General features: G+C 50.3%; 2 protein-coding genes across 5 annotated transcripts; one reads left to right on the top strand and one right to left on the bottom strand.

The window, feature by feature from the left end:
* The first annotated feature begins 1014 nt into the window (after positions 1 to 1014).
* Positions 1015 to 12366, top strand: angel2 (angel homolog 2 (Drosophila)). 4 transcript variants are annotated; one of them, XM_028953204.1, is made up of 10 exons: positions 1513 to 1687; positions 2099 to 2463; positions 2539 to 2744; positions 2828 to 2897; positions 4421 to 4845; positions 4951 to 5059; positions 5256 to 5304; positions 5948 to 6105; positions 6175 to 6364; positions 12354 to 12366. In XM_028953204.1, exons 1-9 carry the CDS (start codon positions 1641 to 1643, stop codon positions 6324 to 6326), a joined length of 1581 nt encoding a protein of 526 aa, XP_028809037.1. In that variant the 5' UTR covers positions 1513 to 1640; the 3' UTR covers positions 6327 to 6364; positions 12354 to 12366. The 4 variants fall into 4 exon arrangements, with proteins under 4 accessions (XP_028809038.1, XP_028809037.1, XP_028809035.1 ...); XM_028953202.1 differs by lacking the exon at positions 12354 to 12366 and adding an exon at positions 7011 to 7640; XM_028953205.1 differs by lacking the exons at positions 1513 to 1687; positions 12354 to 12366 and adding an exon at positions 1015 to 1267 and having other exon boundaries at positions 6175 to 6707.
* Positions 7678 to 20261, bottom strand: vash2 (vasohibin 2). Its single transcript, XM_028953206.1, has 7 exons — positions 19751 to 20261; positions 18230 to 18318; positions 18030 to 18086; positions 17770 to 17844; positions 14419 to 14800; positions 13494 to 13612; positions 7678 to 9779 (listed from the first exon to the last, which is right to left on the bottom strand). The coding sequence occupies exons 1-7, from the start codon at positions 20072 to 20074 to the stop codon at positions 9710 to 9712; spliced, it is 1116 nt and encodes a 371-aa protein (XP_028809039.1). The 5' UTR covers positions 20075 to 20261; the 3' UTR covers positions 7678 to 9709.
* Between the last annotated feature and the right edge of the window lie 1210 nt (positions 20262 to 21471).

Raw genomic sequence — 21471 nt, 5'->3', positions numbered from 1 at the left:
ATCATTTTAAGACGATATGTCCTCTGTCAGAACTGGTGGATTCCTGTTGAATTGATGACACGCGGGACACAACAGAAGATGCCTTGTAGTTAAGACTGTCTGAACCCAGACCAAGCGTACAGGAGGGTACAATCAGACTTTAATACTGATCCTGAGAAGAATGGGGAAGAGTTGTTGTTCTTATTGCCACGAGGAAGAAGGGCTTCCTGTGGAGCTCAGGTCTGCGTTTAGAGGCGTGTGCTCTGATGGTCCGTCAGGGAGGCCTGCATGGGGTGAGAGGGGTTGTCCGTGATCCGGAGAATCTCCTCTCAGACACCCAGAGCAGAACCAGCCGTCTTCTCTCCAGTGTTTTCATGACGTGTGAAGTCAGCACCACTGGGCCTGCGGTCACGACTGGGCTGATCTTGTTAGGGACAGGAACCAAACAGGATTCTTTCCAGAGACTGGAACCCTCACTTGTTGAAGATCGGATGTTGGACAGCAGAGCACCTGAGGGCCCTGGGACATGCACCGTCGGGGCCAGCAGGACATCAACAGCAGAGAAGGACAGCGAGAGGAGGAGAAGAATGGAGCATGTGTAAAGAAAAAACGGTCAAACTCAATTGCACAGCCGGCCAACACTTGGTAAGGTCGACTGAAGCGCTGCATTGTGGGATCTGTAGTTTGTCTGTTACATAGAAGGTTGCCGGTTCAAATCCTGATCCGCCAAGATGTCACTGAGCAAAGCACCGTCCCCACACACTGTTCCCCGGGCACCTGTCATGGCTGCCCACTGCTCACTCAGGGTGATGGGTTAAATGCAGAGGACAAATTTCACTGTGTGCACCGTGTGCTGTGCTGCTGTGTATCACATATGACCATCACTTCAATTTAATCACTTTTTTACGACTGGTGCTGAATTGGTGGTAATAGTGGTATATTTTGGTATATTGGTGCTACAGTGACCTGGTACCCTAACCAGCCTAACTAGGGTGAATTTACCACTGTCTGTGCTTGACAGGGTGACTGTGTGATGAAGTGGACTTAACAATTGACACCGTGTCTTGGACTTCAAACAGAAACACCGAGAAAACCGGCGTGTTTTCAGCTCAGGTCGAAACACCAGCGCCCGTTAATAATAAATGTAAATCCTGGTCCGCGGGGGCGAGGCCGTTCCCCCCCTTCTCTGCCGTGCGGGGCCGCCGACATGGGACCGTCCGCGGGGCAGCGCCGCTCCGGCGGGCCGCAGGAGACCCGGGAGTGAAGAGCGGACGCGGACCGGTACCGGGTGGGTCCGCGGTCGGCCCGACGCGGGTCCGGCTTTTCTTATTTCCCCGTGAGCGACGCCGACATCGTGCCGACAACCGCCGCCCTTCGTTTTATTCCAAATCCGACCGTCGGTTCGAACCTTTTAAAATATTTTAAAATATTTAAAATCGGCGTTGCGGACGCGGCTAAATCTTCCGTGTTTTTTTTTTTTTTTTTTTTTTGTCTTTTGTCTTTTCGAAGCCGCTTCAGTTTCGCCGGCGCCTCGTCGACGTCATCACCGTGCGACGGGCCGAACATGGCCGCCGCCGCGGTCTGTTTACCTGCTTCAAACCTCGCTGTACTTTAGCCCAGTTTGGCGACCGGCTTAGCGTCCAGTCCGCGGGCAGCGACGAATGCCTCGACCGCAGGGCAGGCAGGATGCGCTCAGCGGAGCCGCCGAGTAAGTCAGAAGAAATATATATATATATATATATATATCAATCCATACCGATCAATTTACCGATACTGATCGAGGCAGTCGGGTTTTAATGTGGCAAAACACACACGTTGTTACGTTATTAATTAATCTGGAGTGTGTAATACGGGACGATTTGATTCACGTCTGACTCTTGATCTTGAATTCGTGTTGGTTCGTTCACTGTCATGTTTTGTGGTTGGTGTGCTCGGTAACCATAGCAACAGTATAAGTGACGCCCATGGGTGAGGGGGGGGGGCGTTAAATGACAACAACTGCACTCGTTTTATTTAATATTGTGCGTTAACTGGTGTTAGAAGTCGAACGTTTACTGGGATTTTTCCAGAATTATCCAGATATTCTGGAGCTTGACCCCTGGGTGCTTCTTCCTCGCAGCCAACCCATGTTCGCCCGTCACGTGACCTCGGTGGGCTCCAGCTTCCTGCCCGCCTGGAGGAGCTTCTACAGGCCGAGGCATCACCTACTGACCCTCGCGCCGCCGTGTCCCCCGACCTGCTCCAGGCACCAGCTCGCGGGGTGGACGCCACGCGCGGCCCCGGGACAGTTCGCCAGCGGCCTCGCCCCATGGTCGCCGCGCTTCTCGAGCGGAGCCATGAACTCGGATAGAGAGCCTCCCCCCAAACGGAGGAAGAGCTCGGAAAACCAGCGGCGCGCGCCCAGGGACTCGAGCGCCCACAGTTCACCCGCTCGCTCTCCCAGAAGGTCCTCGTCGAGTCCCGAGGATGCGGGACGCTCGTCAGGTAACCCCCTCGATCTAAAGCGGCACGGGTCACGTCCAAAAGTCGCTAACGGTCCCGTCCCGCGCCGCTTTGCAGAGATACGGCGGGAGTGGGAGGACCTATCGCACCGCTACGGCCACACCTTGCCCGCGTTCGACTTCTCGGTGATGTCCTACAACATCCTCTCTCAGCAGCTGCTCCGCGACAACGCCTACCTGTACCAACACTGCCGCGGCGGCGTCCTCGACTGGCGCCACAGGTTCCCCAACATCATCAGAGAGCTGGAGCAGCACAGCCCAGACGTGCGTCAAGAGGTTCACGTCCAGCCGTAAAAAAAAAAAGAGTCGTCCTTTCAGGCTTTAATGTCCTTTCTCTATCGGAACAGATAATGTGTCTGCAAGAGGTGCAAGAGGACCACTATCAAGATCAGATCAAACCCGCGCTGGAATCTTTAGGTACCCAGGCCAGTTTATTCCTTTATAACATTTAATAGAACCTCTCTTTGCACCCCAATTGTTGTTTCACTTATGGTTTTATTTACCAGTTTTATTATACAGTACAGGCCAAAAGTTTTGACACACCTTCTCATTCGATGTGTTTTCTTTATTTTTATAACCATTTATGTTGGTAGATTCTCACTGAAGGCATCAAAACTATGAATGAACACATGTGGAGTTCTGCCATTTAGACATGACGAGCTGCATCGTACGGCAACGTCGCCGCCATATTGCGAAAGGCTCTGCTGTGGAGTGAAGCATATACATGTCTATGGAGAGAAGTGCATAAAAATGCCTCACTCTTGTGCTGCTTGGGGCTGTACAAACCGCTGTACACTCCAAACCAGGGATTACATTTCATAGGTAAGGCTGGACAATTGTTTTGAATATATTTAGCCATTATAAAATCCCGTTTTATAAGTCTTAACCTTAGCTAAGCTAGGCTAAGCTAGCGAAGCTATGCATTCCTGTGTTCAAGTCAGCCTCCAAACAACGTTTTGGTTAAACGTAAGAACTATAATACTGGATTTTATAATGGCCAAAACAGTTGTTTAGCCTTTACCAGGGTTTGTCGTTCGACAGTAATGTAAAGGGTTTTTTGTGATTATTTAATTTAGTAGAATATTGTATGAAAGCACTGGGCATTTCAAGTTATAAGTAGATTGTATGTTTCACTTTGAAATTAAACATTTCACTGTTAGTAATTTTTATGCGACTTTTCGTTGATATACAAGCAAGTGCCCTTTAATAATAAATAAAGTGAAGTGATGGTCACATGTGATACACAGCAGCACAGCACACAATGCACAGAGTGAAATTTGTCCTCTGCATTTAACCCATCATCCTGAGTGAGCAGTGGGCAGCCATGACAGGTGCCCGGGGAGCAGTGTGTGGGGACGGTGCTTTGCTCAGTGGCACCTCAGTGGTACCTTGGCGGATCGGGATTCGAACCGGCAACCTTCTGATTACAGGGCCGCTTCCTTAACCGCTAGGCCCCCACTGCCCCAAATGGGGGGGCCACCACTGCCCCCCCATTTATCATATGGCATATCACAATATTGATCTCGATAATTGCAATATGTCTTTTTTTCCCCCAAATCGTGCAGCCCTATTTTATTCCAAAACATTTAGCTTCTGTGTGTAAATTTAAAATGATTTAAGAATTTATTTGTCATTTGGCGAGTAGAAAGAGGCAACCAAGAGCTTACATTTGATGTTTTACTTGCACCCGTACGGTTCTTTCCCTTCCATATACTGTGTGTATTTCTTGTATTTATTACATTGTTTAACAATGTGTGTGTGTGTGTGTGTGTGTGCGTATATATATAAAAGTCAGAAAAAGAGTTTACAATGCAGACTTCTGAAAAGTGTCTTTATTTATACCGTTAATATTTGACACCGAGGTCCTTTTTCACCAGATTCTCATGGCACGTTGTGTGTGAACTGAATAACTTTGTTAGTTATGGCCGTTGTGATCGCAGGCTACCACTGTGAGTACAAGAGGAGGACGGGTAAGAAGCCGGATGGCTGCGCCGTGGTGTTCAGACGCGACCGCTTCACCCTCGTGTCCTGCCACCCTGTGGAGTACTACCGGCGCGGCGTCCCCCTGATGGACCGGGACAACGTGGGCCTGGTGGCGCTGCTGGAGCCCGTCGCGCCGCCGGGTGCGGCCGCCGCCAGGGTGTGCGTGGCCAACACCCACCTCCTGTACAACCCGCGCCGAGGGGACATCAAACTGGCCCAGCTGGGCGTGCTGCTGGCGGAGGTGGGCCGCGTGGCGCGCCTCGCCGACGGGAGCACCTGCCCCGTGGTGCTCTGCGGGGATTTCAACTCCGTGCCGGGGTCTCCCCTCTACAGCTTCATCCGGGAGCGCAGGCTGGACTACGGGGGCATGGCCATCGGCAAGGTGGGCGGGGCAATCCCATCTAACATATTCTCACGAGAGGAACTATTTTACGTCATTTGAATTGTGGGTGTGGCCTGTGTTGAGGTTGTTTTTTTTTTCCTGCAGGTGTCCGGACAGGAGGACAGTCCCAGGGGCCAGCGGCTTCTCAACGTCCCCATCTGGCCTCCGAGCCTGGGCGTCAGCCAGCAGTGCCAGTATGAGGAGCGCCCGTCAGGTACCTTTTCACCTGACGTCTGTATGAAATGACCCGAAATTGCGTTTGATGGCGCGTTGTCTGGATGCTGGTGTTTGCTGGCGTTACATTGAGCAAGCGACCAGGCACAATGTCCGGATGTTCTTTTCTCGTTTACTTGAATTACTCCTAACTGATGTGTGCTGAATACTCAAATATCACTTGAATTTTTTTACAGAGACAAATGAGAGTGAGAGTGATGTGCCAGCCAAGGCAGCTACACATGGGTGAGTTTGCACAGCTCTTTTATCCACCTAGTACAATAAAGGTATGAAAAAGTTTTAAGACAAGAAAAAAAATATATATATATATATATATACACACACACACACACACACACAAACATATATATATTTTCAGATTGCATAATGAAATGGCACTTTTGTCAATCTGCAGTGCCGCTTTTGACCACTAGATGCTGCTACACAGTTGAAAATTTTATATGGTTTTAAATTGAATAATATACAAAAAAATTGATTTTTTTTTTGGTTTGGTCCTGACCACCGATCTTACATCAGTTACAGTGGGTAACACACTCGCCTACGAACCAGAAGACCCAGGTTCAAATCCCACTTACTACCATTGTGTCCCTGAGCAAGACACTTAACCCTGAGTGTCTTCGGGGGGGACTGTCCCTGTAACTACTGATTGTAGTCGCTCTGGATAAGGGCGTCTGGTAAATGCTGTAAATATAAATGTAAATCTGAGAGGCGCGATTTCTCTCTCTGACTTGCCGTTCTCCACCGCATCCGCATTGCGAGACAGGACTGTTCTGCGTCTCCCCCTGATCTCCCCCACATGCAAGTGTGATGAAGCAGTTCTGTCTGTGTGTGTGTGTGTGTGTGTGTGTGTGTGTGTGCGCATTAACAGGCCTCAGATTGAGCACGGCTTGAATCTCGCCTCCGTTTACTCGCATTACCTGAAAGACGGACGGAAAAAAGAGATCACCACCTGTCACTCAAAAACGGCCATCACCGTGGACTACATCTTCTACTCTCCGGCTGCGGGAGACGTCTCCGTACAGTCAGGTGAGTCCGGGCCCCGACGTAGCGGCGCCCCGCCCGGTGTTTACTCTTGTGACGGTCCGTACTTGGCAGGGCGGGGCGCGGCGTGCGACCGAGGCCTGCTCCTGCTGGCCAGGCTGGCGCTGGTGGACGAGGCGGTCCTCCAGGCGGCCAACGGGCTGCCCACCGAGCACAACTCCTCCGACCACCTGCCCCTGGTGGCGCGGTTCAGACTGCAGCGCTGACCCGGCCGGACTGTGCCAGAAAACTGTTCACGCACAAGGTTCTTAACTTTTTATTATTTTACGGAACGCGTGGCATTTCTCCCCCACGGACTGTTTGTTCCTATTGTTTTTTTTTTTTTTTGTACGATTGTTTTAATGAGGAATGACGATTTACTTTCACTAATTCCAGTGTATTTATATGCTAAAATGGTGCAAATTCATTTTTGCTCCCCGTAATGGGAACAACCGTGTTGTGATGGGATACTGAGCGTAGATTTGTGACTGTTTTAATTTGTTGAGCCCAATGTGCAGTAGAAGATATCCATAAAAAGATCTTCCTGTATGCAAAATCCATGCGTCTCTGTGTACAAAAAAGACTAAACATATTTTTTTAATATCCAACCAGTCTTGTGGTGCAGCTGAAAGGTAAAATCCAAAATGTATATCAAATTCTTAATTATTTATTATATAATATCTTATTAACCAAAACCTAAATGACAGTGAACACACAGAACACAGAAGGGAGCTCGTGACTTCTGTAGATTTTAAAACGTATGCCGTCCTCCATGCGCGTTAAGAAACGCTTCTATTAAAAGGAACTCGTGTCCTGCCACCCTGTGGAGTACTACCGGCGCGGCGTCCCCCTGATGGACCGTCATAATTTTATTTCACCGTGGTGATTCAAATATTCTCTTTCATCCACAGCAACATCCAACCTGCTCATTTGTCAATTATGCTAATAATACGGTCATTAGCATATTCTGAGCATGTAGTCCGAGGATCCAACGTGTTTATTGTCATGTGCACGGAAGGAAGTATATTTCTTCTTTCTTTTCTGTCCACATACAAATGCCGAGTTAGGTTAAGTTCAATAAAAAAACGTTGTGGAGGACTAGAGTGTTGTGGCGATATAAATAAAAATGAACTGTAATACAGTAGTCATTGAAAAGGAGAGAAACGAGGTGAATTATTATGTGTAAGTTCTATGAAAGCCCCTGACCTTGCAAGCCTGGAACCCTGCACGTGGGTTCAGGGTGAAGGTGATCTGGGGAAAGGCGAGTCGGTAATTGTGCAGGAGGACCTTTCGCCTGACCAGTAACCGAAGCCACATGTCAGGATGAAGAACGACCCCCACCTTCTCAGGTCCTCTGACCTGCAGCTTCTCAGCAGAAGATGGTGGTGGTGCCATCCATCCGGCCAAATGGCGACTTTATCACCCCGATGATCCCACCAAGACCGACCACTTCTCTCCTCTCTCCAACCCCTGGAACTGGGAACTGGAGCCATGGCATTAAAATGTGATCCTGGATCCAGAAAAATGAGCTACATGCATGGCGGTGGAATAATAATAAAAAAAAAAACGGCACAGCCATTAAAAACATAATTCTTTTATTAAAACATGCTGAGTTTGTCAAGTTTAAAATTGGTCTGGAGTTTTTTTCCCAAATCATCAACACTGTTATTTTTTACAAAACATCGTCGTCTCTTGGAAAAGATGGGACCAGATTTAGCACGAAAACGTTTCCTCCGGCCGCGCAAACATGCTGCTACGCCGCGTTTTAATTTTCCTTTTCTTCTCATTACCCAGCATGGCAAATATGGATCATGATCAGTGATCAATACGCTGGTGTCCAGTTGAGCCACTTTTATAGCAGAAAAAACAAGGGATGAAGTGACAATTTCCACCAGAAAACAACATTCCATGAAAGAAGAGAACTACGGATTCTGTACATTTGTACGTTTTTCGTCAGTCCGTGTCCTGATTGTATCGTACAGGACCGCCCTGCGGCGGTATCGTTGTGATATGTCATCAGATCGCGGGACTCGGGGACGTGATGGACACACCGGCCCCAGTTGCACCGAACCAATACTAAACCGAACACTGCACTTCGTAACGCCGGCTCCGGAGCAGAAACGCGCCGTGGTCCCGCCCTGACGTTTCTAAAACCGAATAAAGCTGATAAATGTTCCGAGGTCCCGCATAAGACGTGGCATGTAGGGACGTGTCCACTAAAGTCACATTCACTAGTTTACCGTGTGAAACAAGTCTGAAAGTTGAGTCGTGGCAACTGGACTTTCTTTCTTTAACGTAGAGACGTTTCATTCTGCATCCACAGAACTTTGAAACGTCTCTACATTAAAGAAAGAAAGAAAGTCCAGTTGCCAGGACTCAACTTTCAGACAAATTCACCTGGACGACTGAGAATCTTCACAGACGTGTGAAATAAGGTGCCGGATCAGCAGTGGGCGTGGTCCCGGGGATGTCATTTGTGGCGTCCACTGGCGTCCCCTCTGTCCAGGGAGTGTAGAGAGCGGAGGGGAAAGGGAGGAGAGGGACGCAGCGCTACACCTGGACGTCTCACGTATTGACAGGAGGGTTTAAATTGTCCAGAATGAGGAAGGGTGCGTGAGAGCTGTCAATCAGGCATACAGGCTCCTCCCCTTTTTCAAGCTTTGTTAAAGTTCATCTTCTGGGCGCCTTCCCTTGATAAAAAGACACGTTCTGCTGCGTCATGTCTTATATAAATAACAGATAACACCTCATGTGGACATAAATTACCATTAGACTCCTTTTATATGAATATAGAAGGTGGTCTTTCCCAACAATATATGATGCTTGGCCACGTCTGTTTCTGAAGATCAGGCTTCGCTTGTGCTTTAGAAACGGCCTCTACGTGGACGAAGTTGTCGTAATTGGTAAAACGGCCACTTGTGCACGTCGGACAGCATTTTCCTTTCAGGTTGAGACCACAGGTACGTGGACGCGCCGTATGAAAGACTGACGGCGCCGCCTGTCTGTGTTTTCAAGTATTGGAGAAATCCAGACTGAAGGCCTTGGTCAGGGAAGACGTGGATTCGGGCGAATTATCATTAAATCCCTCCGAGTGACAGTGGGGACAGGCAGGAGGGACCTTGTCCATTTCTCACACGTTAAGGCTTCGCTCGATCAGAACTCCACGAGTCTCCCTGTCTCGCCAAAGACCGATGGCCATTAAATTAAAAAATACGTAGCTATGGACACAAGTGATGTCCGCATTCAAAAAACACAAACCACCCTCGAAATAAAAAAAAAAAAAAAAAAAAGATTTTTTTTTTGTTAAAATCCCCGATAAATACTGATACGTTTCTGCATTTGGGGAATAAAAGTGATTTGGACAAACGGTTTGTTCGCGATGCAGATACGGGTTCACGGCGGGGCGCGCCGCGCTCTCGGGTTACACCGCAGGGCGCCGACGCCCATCTTCCATGATGTCCGTGTGGGCGGGGACGGGGCGTCCGGTGTCGGTTTTCAGCCTCAGACGTGGGAACGCTTCCTGCTTCTGCTTAAAAGGTCTCTCGTCAAAGGGACATCTATACAACCCTGACTGGACAGCGGCGGGGGGGGGTTTCAGCTCCGGAGAACATCAGATACGGATCTGGTACCCATCGCTCAGGGTGCTGAGCTCCGCGGGCTTCCGGTCCAGGGCTGCAGGCCTAAAAAAAAAAAAACAACTAAATTATTATTTTCTAATAATTACAAATATTTATTTTAATATTATAGCTTCAGAATGAATCACAATTTTCAAAGTAAAATCGCAAACAAATCAAAAATCACACACTGTGGAAATAGTTAATTACATCTCGTTCTTTGCCAATTTTTTAATCAGCTGAGCCCACCCGACTGACACCAGAAAACCGCAGTGTTGTTTAGGGGGGGGGGGGGGGGCACGAGCCCAGACAAAGATCCGTTCTGACGGTGACAGCAAAACACCAGGAGGGCCCAGTCCGAGGCAACAGAGGAGAGACGGACAAGAACAGACGTCTAGAACGCGAGCGTTAACGTCCAGGAACAGAACGGGGCCGCCGAGCACGACAGCGGAAACCTGATTCCGCTTTCTTGCTATAGCGGCAGCCGGGCACTGCTGCTCGCTCTTAACTCACAATAAACCCGGCTGATTGGCCAACGCGAACAACGGCCCCACAAGTCACCCCGTCATCTTCAGCACCGCTGCTTGTTTCTGTCACGGTTTTAAATAATATAACAAGATCAAGGGGACCACGTTCAGGATTCGAACCCGCAACCTTCCGAATACAGGTCCCCTTTCTTACCCGCTAGTCCACAACTGTGCCATTATTTGTCATACAGTAGATATTGTACTACAGCACATAATATAGACACATACAGTACAGGCAAGAGGTTTGGACACCTTCTCATTCAACGTGTTTTCTTTATCTTCATGACCATTTACGTTGGTAGATTCTCACTGAAGGCATCAAAACTATGAATGAACACATGTGGAGTTATGTACTTAACAAAAAAAGGAGAAATAAGTGAAAACATGTTTTATATTCTAGTTTCTTTGCTCTGATTACTGCTTTACACACTCTTGGCATTCTCTCGATGAGCTTCAAGAGGTCGTCACCTGAAATGCTTCTCCAACAGTCTTGAAGGAGTTCCCAGAGGTGTTTAGCACTTGTTGGTCCAGCTCACCCCAAACCATCTGGACTGGGTTCAGGTCCGGTGACTGTGGAGGTCAGGTCTCCACTTTTTGTTAAGTACATAACTCCACATGTGTTCATTCATCGTTTTGATGCCTTCAGTGAGAATCTACCAACGTAAATGGTCATGAAAATAAAGAAAACACGTTGAATGAGAAGGTGTCTCCAAACGTGTGTGGCCTGTACTGTATTATACCGTAGTTTATCATTTGAAACAGAAAGCTAAAAACGACGTTCCATTTAAAGAAGCGCACGGATCCTGAAGGCCTCCCTGCTCCCCTGGATGGTCGAGGTGCTTCGAGGTGCAAACCGCTTTTTAAAAGGCACACCGTACCTTTAATTAAAAAAAAAAAATATATATATATATATATATATATATATATAGAGAGAGAGAGAGAGAGAGAGAGAGAGAGAGAGAGAGAGAGAGAACGAACAGAACCCGGAGCAGGCATCTCTTCAGAAGAAGCCGCGGTTTAACATCGACTTTAAACCCACATGTCTGAGAGCCACGTGGGGTTAATAACAGCCCTTTAAAAAAAAATTTTTTTTTTGTTCTTCCATTTCGAACTCGGATAATTGTCGGTGTCGGTGACAGATGACGAACAGGGTCGGTTCTTGAGGAGAGGAACTCGCCGGCAGGAGGTGGAGGTCCACGGCGCTTCCAGCGCGGCAATTAACGTCTCACGACAACAAAGAGTCGGAGTGGGCGGCGGACCGAAATAGCTGCGTGGCGGCCCTTGCGGTCTCACCAGCACGGGCACACTGGCTCTAATCTGGCTTAGAGGGTCAATCCCCTCGTTGACCCGAGATGCCAACCGGCACGGCGGCACACCGGTGTGACAGATCAACGTTGGGGAACTAGCGATGGCGGCGGAAAGGCAGATTTGGCCGGGCCGCGTCTCGGCGAGGGATTGCGGGCGATGGCTGCTGGTGTTGAACGCAGCTGCCACGCTCGGATCCTGTTACCGCGGGCGTCAGCAAAAAAAAAAACGCGCCGGGGCACAACCGTCTCTGCACTCTGTGTGTGTGTGTGTGAAAGGAAACACTGGATCAGACATTTCTGCCCTCGGTTCGCCACGTCACCTCCTTCAACAGAACATGACAGAAGACCCAGGTTCAAACCCCACTTACTACCATCGTGTCCCTGAGCAAGACACTTAACCCTGAGTGTCTCCAGGAGGGACTGTCCCTGTAACTACTGGTTGTATGGGTGGTAGTAGCCTAGTGGGGTACCACGCTCGCCTATGAACCAGAAAAACCAGATTCAAATCCCACTTACTACCATCGTGTCCCTGAGCACTTAACCCTGAGTGTCTCCTGGGGGGGACTGTCCCCATAACTACTCTCGTCTGGCGTCTGGTAAACGCTGTAAATGTAAACGAAATCAGTTAAAGCGCATCCCTGGACAGGTCCCAACTCCAGACAAGGACATCTGTGGTCCTCACGGCGCGTCTCATGGCCAGGCTAATACGGAAAAGCATCAAGATTTTAATTGTACAATTATTTTTTGGTTTGGTGTTATAATTAAGTATAACTTTCAATTACCAATAATTTTCTTGATTTCTCCAGTACCACAAATGTCAGCATTTCATCATTGTCCCCTGGGAAAAGGTTCAAGAACCGGTTCCGGCAAACGGGCTTCAGCTGTCGCGGGGGTTCCCCCGACTCGCCTGCGGCTGAGCCGAGACCCCGAAACACGAGGAGCTCCAAACTCGGCCGCAGCTGCTCGCCAAGATTAACGCACACAGGTTGCGCCGCACAAGGCTCTCGCGGCCCTAAAGATGGGATCTGGCGGCGAACTCCCGGTGAACTTCCGGTCGGAGCTCGCAGCGCGTCCGATCCGCGGAAAGGGAGGTTAAAACTCGAATTCCGTCTGGAGCTCCGATAAGCCGCTGGGAGGAGAAAAAACTCGGAATACACACTGTACAGCACTTTCACTTTCAATCGCTGTAAAGGACCACAATTGTCCTTTTATGGGTGGACATTTTCTTGATGGAAATATTAACATTTTTATTGTATTCACTATAATGTATTGTATTCTATAATGTGGGTCGTTCGTGTGTTTGTGATGGTGTTGGCAGAGGATATGGTTGTCCTGCTGCATGTTTGCATTTCTTGGTGGGCGCAGCGAGGCGTGTTCGTTTTCATGCGTATTTATAGTTCTGAATTATGCGTAAAACGTATGTAGTTATGTGCATGTTTCTGTGTATTTTAATGTAGTTCTCACGGTGCTGTAAAGAGACAAAGACCGGATGGGTTCTAAAGAGCTTTGAATAAAGCGAAAAAGGAACCTAAGACTCACTTTTGGATCCAAGTGTTGCTACAGTCGCTGCTGGACTCAATCCCCCTGGAAATCATTGCACAAACCTTTAACTTTTAACTCTTTGTCACTTTGTCACTTTATACTCCACCCATTTGCACACCTTCACCCTGCCTGTTACACGTGTTTTATGTCAAAGACGTAAAAGTGTAATATTTGGTTATGTTTGCAATATTTGCACATTGGTTCATTGTATACTTGCAACGTTTGCAATACTGTGGTCAGTATCGGTCGCTAAAATCATTTGACTGCATATCATACCGTGTACGACCGTGTATGTGACACGTAATTTGAATTTAGGCATAAATTTGCCAAAGCGCACGTTCCAAAAGATGGCGTTCCGGCCTGATGTCACGGGCCATTTTCACTGGCCGGCCGCGGTCACTTACGATTTGTCTCTCCTGTGGAGGTGGCGTCTTTGGGGGCTGCTCTGGCGCCGGCGCGGCGAGAGGGACTTGCCTCTGGTCCGCTCCTTGATGGGCGACTGCGCGCTGGACGACTTCAGGATCTGTGTTAAGAGCGGATGGCGTTGGTTAGCGCCGGGTTCTGCTCCAGACACCCTGCTGTCACGACAAACCCTGCACGCCCCGCTGAGCTCCGTTCGCATTTATCTCACGCCGCGTCGCCGGCAGGAACAGAGGGAGGCTCCCCGCGCGGCGGCGGCGTCATTACGCTAATCGACTCCGCTCGATCGGCCCGCCACCCATCTGCCTCCCACACGCGGTAAAACATCAACTTCCTGTTTGTGGCCAAATGGTCTCCTTCTGATACCAGGAAGGCAGGTGGGTAGGGGGCGGTTAAGGAAGCGGCCCCGTAATCAGAAGGTTGCCGGTTCGAATCCCGAGCCGCCAAGGTGCCACCGAGCAAAGCACCGTCCCCACACACTGCTCCCCGGGCGCCTGTCATGGCCGCCCACTGCTCACCGAGGGTGACGGTTAAATGCAGAGGACACGTTTCGTCGTGTGCCCCATGTGCACCGTGTGCTGCGCTGCTGTGTATCACAATGACAACCACACTCTCGTTTCCACCGAAAACCAAGCTGGCGTCTGCTGGCACAGCTTCAGCAGACACAGGAGACCGGGAGGCGTGGCCTTAATTAGCATGGACAGCTCAGACGGCACCGACCTATCGGCAGCCAGGATTCTGCTGGTCGTCTGAAGCTGCCATAACGAGACTCGACAAGCGGCGTCAGAGCTGACGCCCTTCGGAAGACGCGCCCCGCGGCTACAAAACACTGACCCCAATGTGCCAGTTACGTCTCCGCGGCCTCCTCTGAGCGGAAGCGGGGCGGGCGGGCGGGGCTCGGGGACCCACCTTCATCCTCATGTCGCGGCCGTGCTTCTCCAGCTCCTTCCTCATGTCCTCCCGGCCCTGGCGGGAGGCGTTGAGCACCAGGTACTTCCACTCGATGGGCTGGAAGACGTGCGGGTCGTGCGGGACGTACAGGCCGATCTTCACCTTCTTCATGGTGTGCTGGTAGCGGCGGTAGGAGTCCTCGAAGTCGAAGACCAGCTCGCCGAGCGTGCGGAAGGTCAGCGCCTTGTCCATCAGGTCGGCGCGCCTGCTCATGCCCAGCGTGCCGTAGCGGCCGTTGAAGTAGACGCCCAGCACCACGTGGTGGAAGTGGTTCCCCGAAAACTGGGTCTTAAAGCTGATGGGGAAGCGCTCCACCGAGGTCAAGCCATTGGTCAGGTAGCTGGCGGCGGCGGCGGGGTCAAGGAGGTCAACCACTCAACAATTTCCCAACAATTTCAACAACCAAACCCAGGTTTCGGGCTTCAGACGCCACTGTGGGCGCTTCCAGGGTTCAATGGCAGTCACTGGGTGGTAGTAGCCTGGTGGTTAACACACTCGCCTATGAACCAGAAGACCCAGGTTCAAATCCCGCTACCATTACCATTGTGTCCCTGAGAGGGACACTTAACCCTGAGTATCTCCAGGGGGGGACTGTCCCTGTAACTACTGATTGTGAGTCGCTCTGGATAAGGGCGTCTGGTAAATGTAAATGTTATGTTGGAACTGGTCTACCTCGGTCATAAACTGGTCTCAGTTTCTATCGTTGTCCTGAACCAACATAGTCCTGGATGGCGGTCATGATTCAAACCCTCGTTTAACACGCCTCTCTGTTTCCATCCAGTTCTGTAACTGAACCAGGTACGGTGGAACGTTGGAACGTTAATCGTACACCATGACTGAGAAAAAAGCGAGACGCTTTTGCTGCGGAAGCCCTGAGTGAGAGCGGCGTGGCGCGTGGGACTCATCTCTCGGGGGTACTGGCCCGTGTCTGGCATCTCCTGGACTCTTATGTAAGCGCAGCTTGTGTTCACTGCGGCATCGGCGGACACAATGCAGGAATGCCTCGGGGTTATCACGCGGAATGATTTCCCGCCCGGGGCCGCAGGAGAAGAACGACGCTTGTCAGGGAGACTGGGCTCTCTGTGGACAAGCAGTGATCACGGGGAACATCTAACCACCAGAAGAAAACATTTACATTCAAGGAGTTTGGCAGACGCCCTTATCCAGCGACTTACAACGTGCTTCCATGTCACCATGGATGAAGTGGTCAGTTCTGGTTCACTAGGACCCCCAACTATGAATACAATCTTTTTATTCACTCTGTTCTAGTTTCTATACAGAAGTCAGACAAGAAGAAGGTTACAAGTTCATCTAAATCTTCTCTAAAGAGGAAGGTCTTGAGCTGCCGTGTGAAGGTGCTCAGTGACTGAGCTGGAAGCTCATTCCACCACCGAGGGGCCAAGACGGAGAAGAGTCTAGATGAGCGTCTTCCTTTTACCTTCAGAGATGGAGGGACCAGGCGAGCAGTACTGGAGGCTCGGAGTATACCAGGTGCAGTGCGAGGTGTAATAAGGGCTGTGAGGTAGGATGGTGCTACTCCATGTTTGGCTTTGTAGGCCAGCATCAGTATTTAGAACCTGATGCCTGCAGCTACTGGGAGCCAGTGGAGGGAACGTAGCAGAGGGGCGGTGTGGAGAACTTGGGAAGGTTAAAGATCAGTCGTGCTGCTGCATTCTGTATCAGTTGTAGAGGTCTAATGGTACAAAGTGGTAGACCAGCTAGAAGGGAGTTACAGTAATCCAGTCGTGAGGTTACTAAGGACTGAACCAGTATCTGGGTGGCCTGGGTTGATATGGACGGATCCGTCTGATATTGTAGAGAAGGAATCTACAGGAGCTCGAATGATGTGAGAAAAAGAGGTCGCACCTTCTCTTCCCCGCCGCAATCACGGCCATTGCTTGCACTTTGGCTGCGTTTCTGAAAAGCCCGTTTGTTGCTGTTCCCGCAATCTGCTAAGTCATACGAGAACATGCGTCTTTCGAGGGCGTTTTTTTTTTTTTAAACACGAGCCGGGTGCCGTTTTTTTTTTTTGGAGCGACCATCTGCTTCCCCGGCACCCCTCCCACCGGCTCTCGCGTCCATCCGTCACCTTAATGTTCTGCCTGCCGGGCGGCTTCACAGCACAAACCGTTCATAAAATAGTCCTGCGGGCCAGAAGAGGAAAGATTCCGAGTATTGTGTGGAAACTGGACACAGTCACCGTGTCAGACTAGGTTTTGGTCGCAGTAGGATGCACAGTATTGTGGCAAATATCAGCCAAATCATCAAATACTGGTTACTTACTGACTCAAACATTCATCAGTATTACAGCGTTTGTGCTCATCCTGCCCTATCGACTGGTGCGGTCTCCCTAGACGCAGCCATTACGAGAAACGCCGTCCCTCTCGGCAGGAATTTGTCTCAGGGAGCCATCAAGGACCCAGCGTGGCATCAGAAGAAAGCGGCGGGGCGGCGCGTAGCAAATCTCTCGCTGTCGAAGCGGAACGGGGACCCGGGGCCAGACCTTCTTCATGACACCAACTCATCTTACAGACACCCGACAGCCGGCGAGACGCCTCGCTCGGCCCAGGGAGGTCGCTCCCTCCGAAGACTCCTGGTTTCCTAGCAACAGCCAAATCTGGAAGTGGGGGGGGCGGGGCCAAAGCGGAGAGACTTGTGAACTCCTGCAGGTTCACTCTCTGCATCATTAGAGAGTGAGATTAGGAAGATTCAGCCTTTTCTTTCACAACAGGCAACGCAGCTCCTCATCCAGGCAACAGTCATCTGGACTATTGTAACTCTGTCCTGGCTGGAGCCTCTGCGGTCACCATAAAACATCTCCAGATGGTCCAAAACATGGCAGCCCGCCTCATCTTCAACCAGCCGAAACACACACATGTCCCGCCTCTTCTCACCTCTCTCCACCGGCTCCTGGTATCTGCATTGAATTTAAATCCTTGATGCTGCCTACAGGGCTGTAAATGGAAGTTCTCCCTCTTACACCAACACACTACTAGCCAGATACACTCCTGCACGCCCTCTCAGATCTGCAAACGAAACAACACTGAAAATTCCCTCTTCACGGGGTCTCCGATCCCAATCGACTCTGTTCTCCTTCGTTGTCCCTGGCTGGTGGGACAACTTGTCCTGCTCCATTCGACTAGCCGAGGCTACCGCCACCTTTAAGAAGCAGCTGAACACCCACTTGTTCAAAAAGTATTTCAAACGAGTCCAACGCTAACACACACACAAATAAAATAAATAAAAATGAATCTAGCACTTAACAATTTCCGAGTAAAGTAAAGTGAACGGTTTTAGCTGAAAGGATACATTCCGAGGATCACGGCCTCGAGGCATTTGATAGGGAGGGATTCTCTTATCATTTCTCGCGCCGTCTCCATCAGCCTGCAACGGAGACATCAGAGCGTTTAACACAAATGGCGGCCGACCCGGGCGGGGTGACCAGTTCTGACAGCCAGAGGGTGAACTTGAATCGCGTTACCGTGCCGACCTGCAAGTTCACTTACTAGGAAGGGCCAGACCCTGTGGTGACCCCCTAACGGGACGAGGGGCTCCACAAGTTCACTTACCCGCACAGAGGCCTGGTCTTCTTAATCTCGAAGAACTGGGTGCCTGTGTGATTGTATCTACAGGTAGTCAAGGCAGAACAATTACCCAGAAGCGGCCGTTCAGGCCGAACAATGCAAATAGGACGTCTCCACGGTGACGGGTCGGGCGCGGCCGTCGCTCCACCTGCGCCCAGCGCCCCCCTTTAAGAGATGAAGGATACTGCAGCGTCTTCATGTAGTTCTGGACGGCGTGGAGCCAGTCAGGGACCGACGTGGACGGCCTGTAGCTGGGAACCGGTGGTACCGGATGCTGCAAGGCAATCGGACGACCTCGCCGTTAGGACATCCGGGAAAACTGGCTGCGCACGCGTTTATACGTAATTACATTACAAATAACAGGTCGAGGTCAAGTTTACTGCACGTTTCACAGTTCGAAACAGCCACAAAGTCCTGTACATGTGACGTAATGCAATGTGGCGTCTGGGGACACATAAATAAATACATAAGTACAGCTGGGATTTCAAACTTTTTCAAAGCAATGAAGACTCGACTGATTCAACATGGGACTTATGGCATTACGACAGCAATAAAAGCTTTTTGGGGAGGTGGTTGAACTTTCTTTTGTTCTTTTTTTGCTAGATTTTGGAGCTTGTTTTAACTGTGCCACTTATCTGTTGCTCCAGAATACTGAGACACGACATGAATGCTTCAGTCGTGAATGGTTGACAAGATATTGAATTATGCAAACCCAGGACTCACGTTTTCATGTTTATGGGGTGAAATGTTGGCAAATGTGGGGCTGCTAGTAGCCTAGTTTGTAACACACTCATCTATGAACTAGAAGACCCAGGTTCAAATCCCACTTACTACCATCGTGTCCCTGAGCAAGACACTTAACCCTGAGTGTCTCCAGGGGGGACTGTCCCTGTCACTACTGATTGTAAGTCGCTCTGGATAAGGGCACCTGGTAAATGCCGTAAATGTAAATTTCTTCCAGTGTCTTATTATATGATAGGGACGAGCTGTCCATCATAGTCATAATTCATAACTATTTGCAGTCTCCCCACCCCCCAAAATGATAAATAAAACATGACATGGAAGCTGCACAGGGTTTTATTCTCGATAATCCCCGGCGCGGCTGATCCCCGGGCGCTGTGTGAGCTTTAGACCAGGCAGGATTTCAGGATCACCCCCCACACTTCCCTCCGTCTCTCTTTATCTTTTAAGTACAGCAGGGGGGGGGTGGAATGAAAGAGGAGGACGCCTTCCGCGGTCAGAGGGAAGCCTTCTGGCCAACGAATTTTCACCTGCAGTCTCACACGTGTCCAGGCCATCGTTCAAACCTTCACACAGTGAAACCTGAGACCCTGCCGTGATGATGATGATGAAGAGGAGGAGGAGGCTATGTTTGGAGAATGCTGGGCTCTCTTGCTCCACTTTAACAGCTGCTGGCCCCGGGGTCGCGGTCAGGACGTCCCAACGACCCTGATCTCGCCCCCCACCCCGCAACTCAATTTCAGCCGGTAGACCAGCATCAACGCCCTGATCCTACAGTTTATGACCTTCTTATGAACGTCTTGGAAGTTCCAAAGCGGATCAGGAGACCAAAATCGCCAAGTGACAGCAGGACCGGGCCATCACAAAGGCTCCAGGACAATGCGGCGTCCTGACAGGATGCCCCACCGGGACTTCGGGGCGGGGGGGGGGGGGCATGTGGTGACGGTGCGACCCGGGGAACTTACCCGGGCCAGGTAGGCGGCGTTGCGGACCTTGTCCACCATCTCCCGGCCGTCGGGGTGAATTCGGGCCACATGCGTCCACATCCTCTCCCAGGTGACGCCGTCGATGGGGAAGCCGCTCCGGTTCACGTAGAAGAGCGCGCCACCATCTTTCTCCTCCTCCTCCCCGGACGAGCGGCCGGCGTTGTTGGCCGCGGTGCCGCCGGACGAGGCGCCTTCCGCCGCGGCCGCCGAGCCCGGGTGGCGGCCGCCGGTGCTTTTGGAGCGGCCGTGTCGGGCCAGCCTGGCCGCGGACGAGGCGGCGCCGGCGGCGCCCGGTCCGGTCATCGTTCTGCGCCGAGCGGCGACCACGACCTGGGGGACGTGTTGCGCTTCCCCTCCATCCCCACCGCGCGGAGCGACAAACTAAAACCAGCAAATATCTATAAACTATTTCCCGGTTTTATTACTATTCTTATTATAGTTCGTGCTGCTCCGCAGCGGAACTCCGGGCTTTTAATCGCAAACGAATTCAGTTACTGTTATTGTACCCCCCCTCCCGACTCCGCCCTCAACAATTCCCGCCGCGTCCGATTGGACCGCGCAACAAAGAGGGGCGGGGCGTTCTCCTTATATGGCACGGTGCGGCGCCCCCATTGGCGGGGCTTCCGGAAAGGGGCGTTGAGCCGCGTCCCGACGGCCTCCACATTTAAAGGGACCCTACACGGGAAGCCCGTAACAAGTGGTGATTTAACAACAATAATACACGCGATAAAAACACTATTATCACTTGAATGCATATACGACTGTTGTAAATACGAGTAAAACGAGTGGTGTCAGACAAATTCCCACTGATTCAGACGTTAACCACTTTTTTAATAAAGAAATAAATAAAGGAAAAGCAGGGTTCTTTGGATTATTCAAAGTATTCCACAATTCATGAGAAGATATCGCTTGTGCTGTAATAGAGTCATAAATAAAAGTGGTGTTTGGGAATGATTCACTTTCGCTCGTCGCCAGAAGAGGGCGCCACACAGCAGCAAATCCTCCCTGCATGGGAGGAGCTTGGAAGAATGTTTAACTTTATTATTATGTATATATTTTTAATATTCACAGCATCTGCCATGTCACATCTCGCAGTACTGTGACATGATCTGCAGATTTGGACCATGGAACTGGACACAATGCAAGACGTTCGTCATGTGCACTGGTGTGTGTGTTGATTACCTGAGGAACCGAGATGCATTATGGGAAACTGTATTCCTTATAATAAAGGGTGGGTAGATGTGGGGTGGTACTACCATTACTACCACTGTGTCCCTGAACAGGAGTGTCTCCAGGGGGACTGTCCCTGTCACTACTGACTGTAAGGCACTCTGGATAAGGGCGTCCGGTAGATGCCAAAAATAGGAATATATTAAATATTAGTCTGCATAGTTTGAACAAACCTCGTATACTCTGAGCCTCCAGTACTTCTCGCCTGGTCCCTCCATCTCTCATGTAGACTATTCTCTGTCTCGGCCCCTCGGTGGTGGAATGAACTTCCCGTCGAGGTCAGAACATCTCAGTCACTGAGCACCTTCACACAGCAGCTCAGGACCTTCCTCTTTAGAGAAGATTTAAATGATCTTGTGACCTTCTTCTTGTCTGACTTCTGTATAGAAACTAGAACAGAGTGAATAAAAAGATTGTATTCATAGTTGGGGGTCCTAGTGACCCAGAACTGACCACATCCATGGTAATAT

This window comes from Denticeps clupeoides, chromosome 14 (genome assembly GCF_900700375.1).
Source record: "Denticeps clupeoides chromosome 14, fDenClu1.1, whole genome shotgun sequence".
In the NCBI taxonomy this organism is placed as follows: domain Eukaryota; kingdom Metazoa; phylum Chordata; class Actinopteri; order Clupeiformes; family Denticipitidae; genus Denticeps; species Denticeps clupeoides.
The sequence above is the reverse complement of the archived record's forward strand: the minus strand, read 5'-3'. Positions and strand labels throughout refer to the sequence as shown.

Excerpts from the sequence above, each read along its gene's own strand:
- angel2 (XM_028953204.1), top strand. The coding sequence starts at position 1,641 with ATGCCTCGACCGCAGGGCAGGCAGGATGCGCTCAGCGGAGCCGCCGA. Across the intron at positions 2,745-2,827 it reads TGGAGCAGCACAGCCCAGAC|ATAATGTGTCTGCAAGAGGT; the intron begins GTGCGTCAAGAG and ends CTATCGGAACAG. Across the intron at positions 5,060-5,255 it reads GTATGAGGAGCGCCCGTCAG|AGACAAATGAGAGTGAGAGT; the intron begins GTACCTTTTCAC and ends ATTTTTTTACAG.
- vash2 (XM_028953206.1), bottom strand. The coding sequence starts at position 20,074 with ATGACCGGACCGGGCGCCGCCGGCGCCGCCTCGTCCGCGGCCAGGCTG. Across the intron at positions 17,845-18,029 it reads AAGACCAGGCCTCTGTGCGG|GCTGATGGAGACGGCGCGAG; the intron begins GTAAGTGAACTT and ends TCTCCGTTGCAG. Across the intron at positions 13,613-14,418 it reads GCCGCGACATGAGGATGAAG|ATCCTGAAGTCGTCCAGCGC; the intron begins GTGGGTCCCCGA and ends CTCTTAACACAG.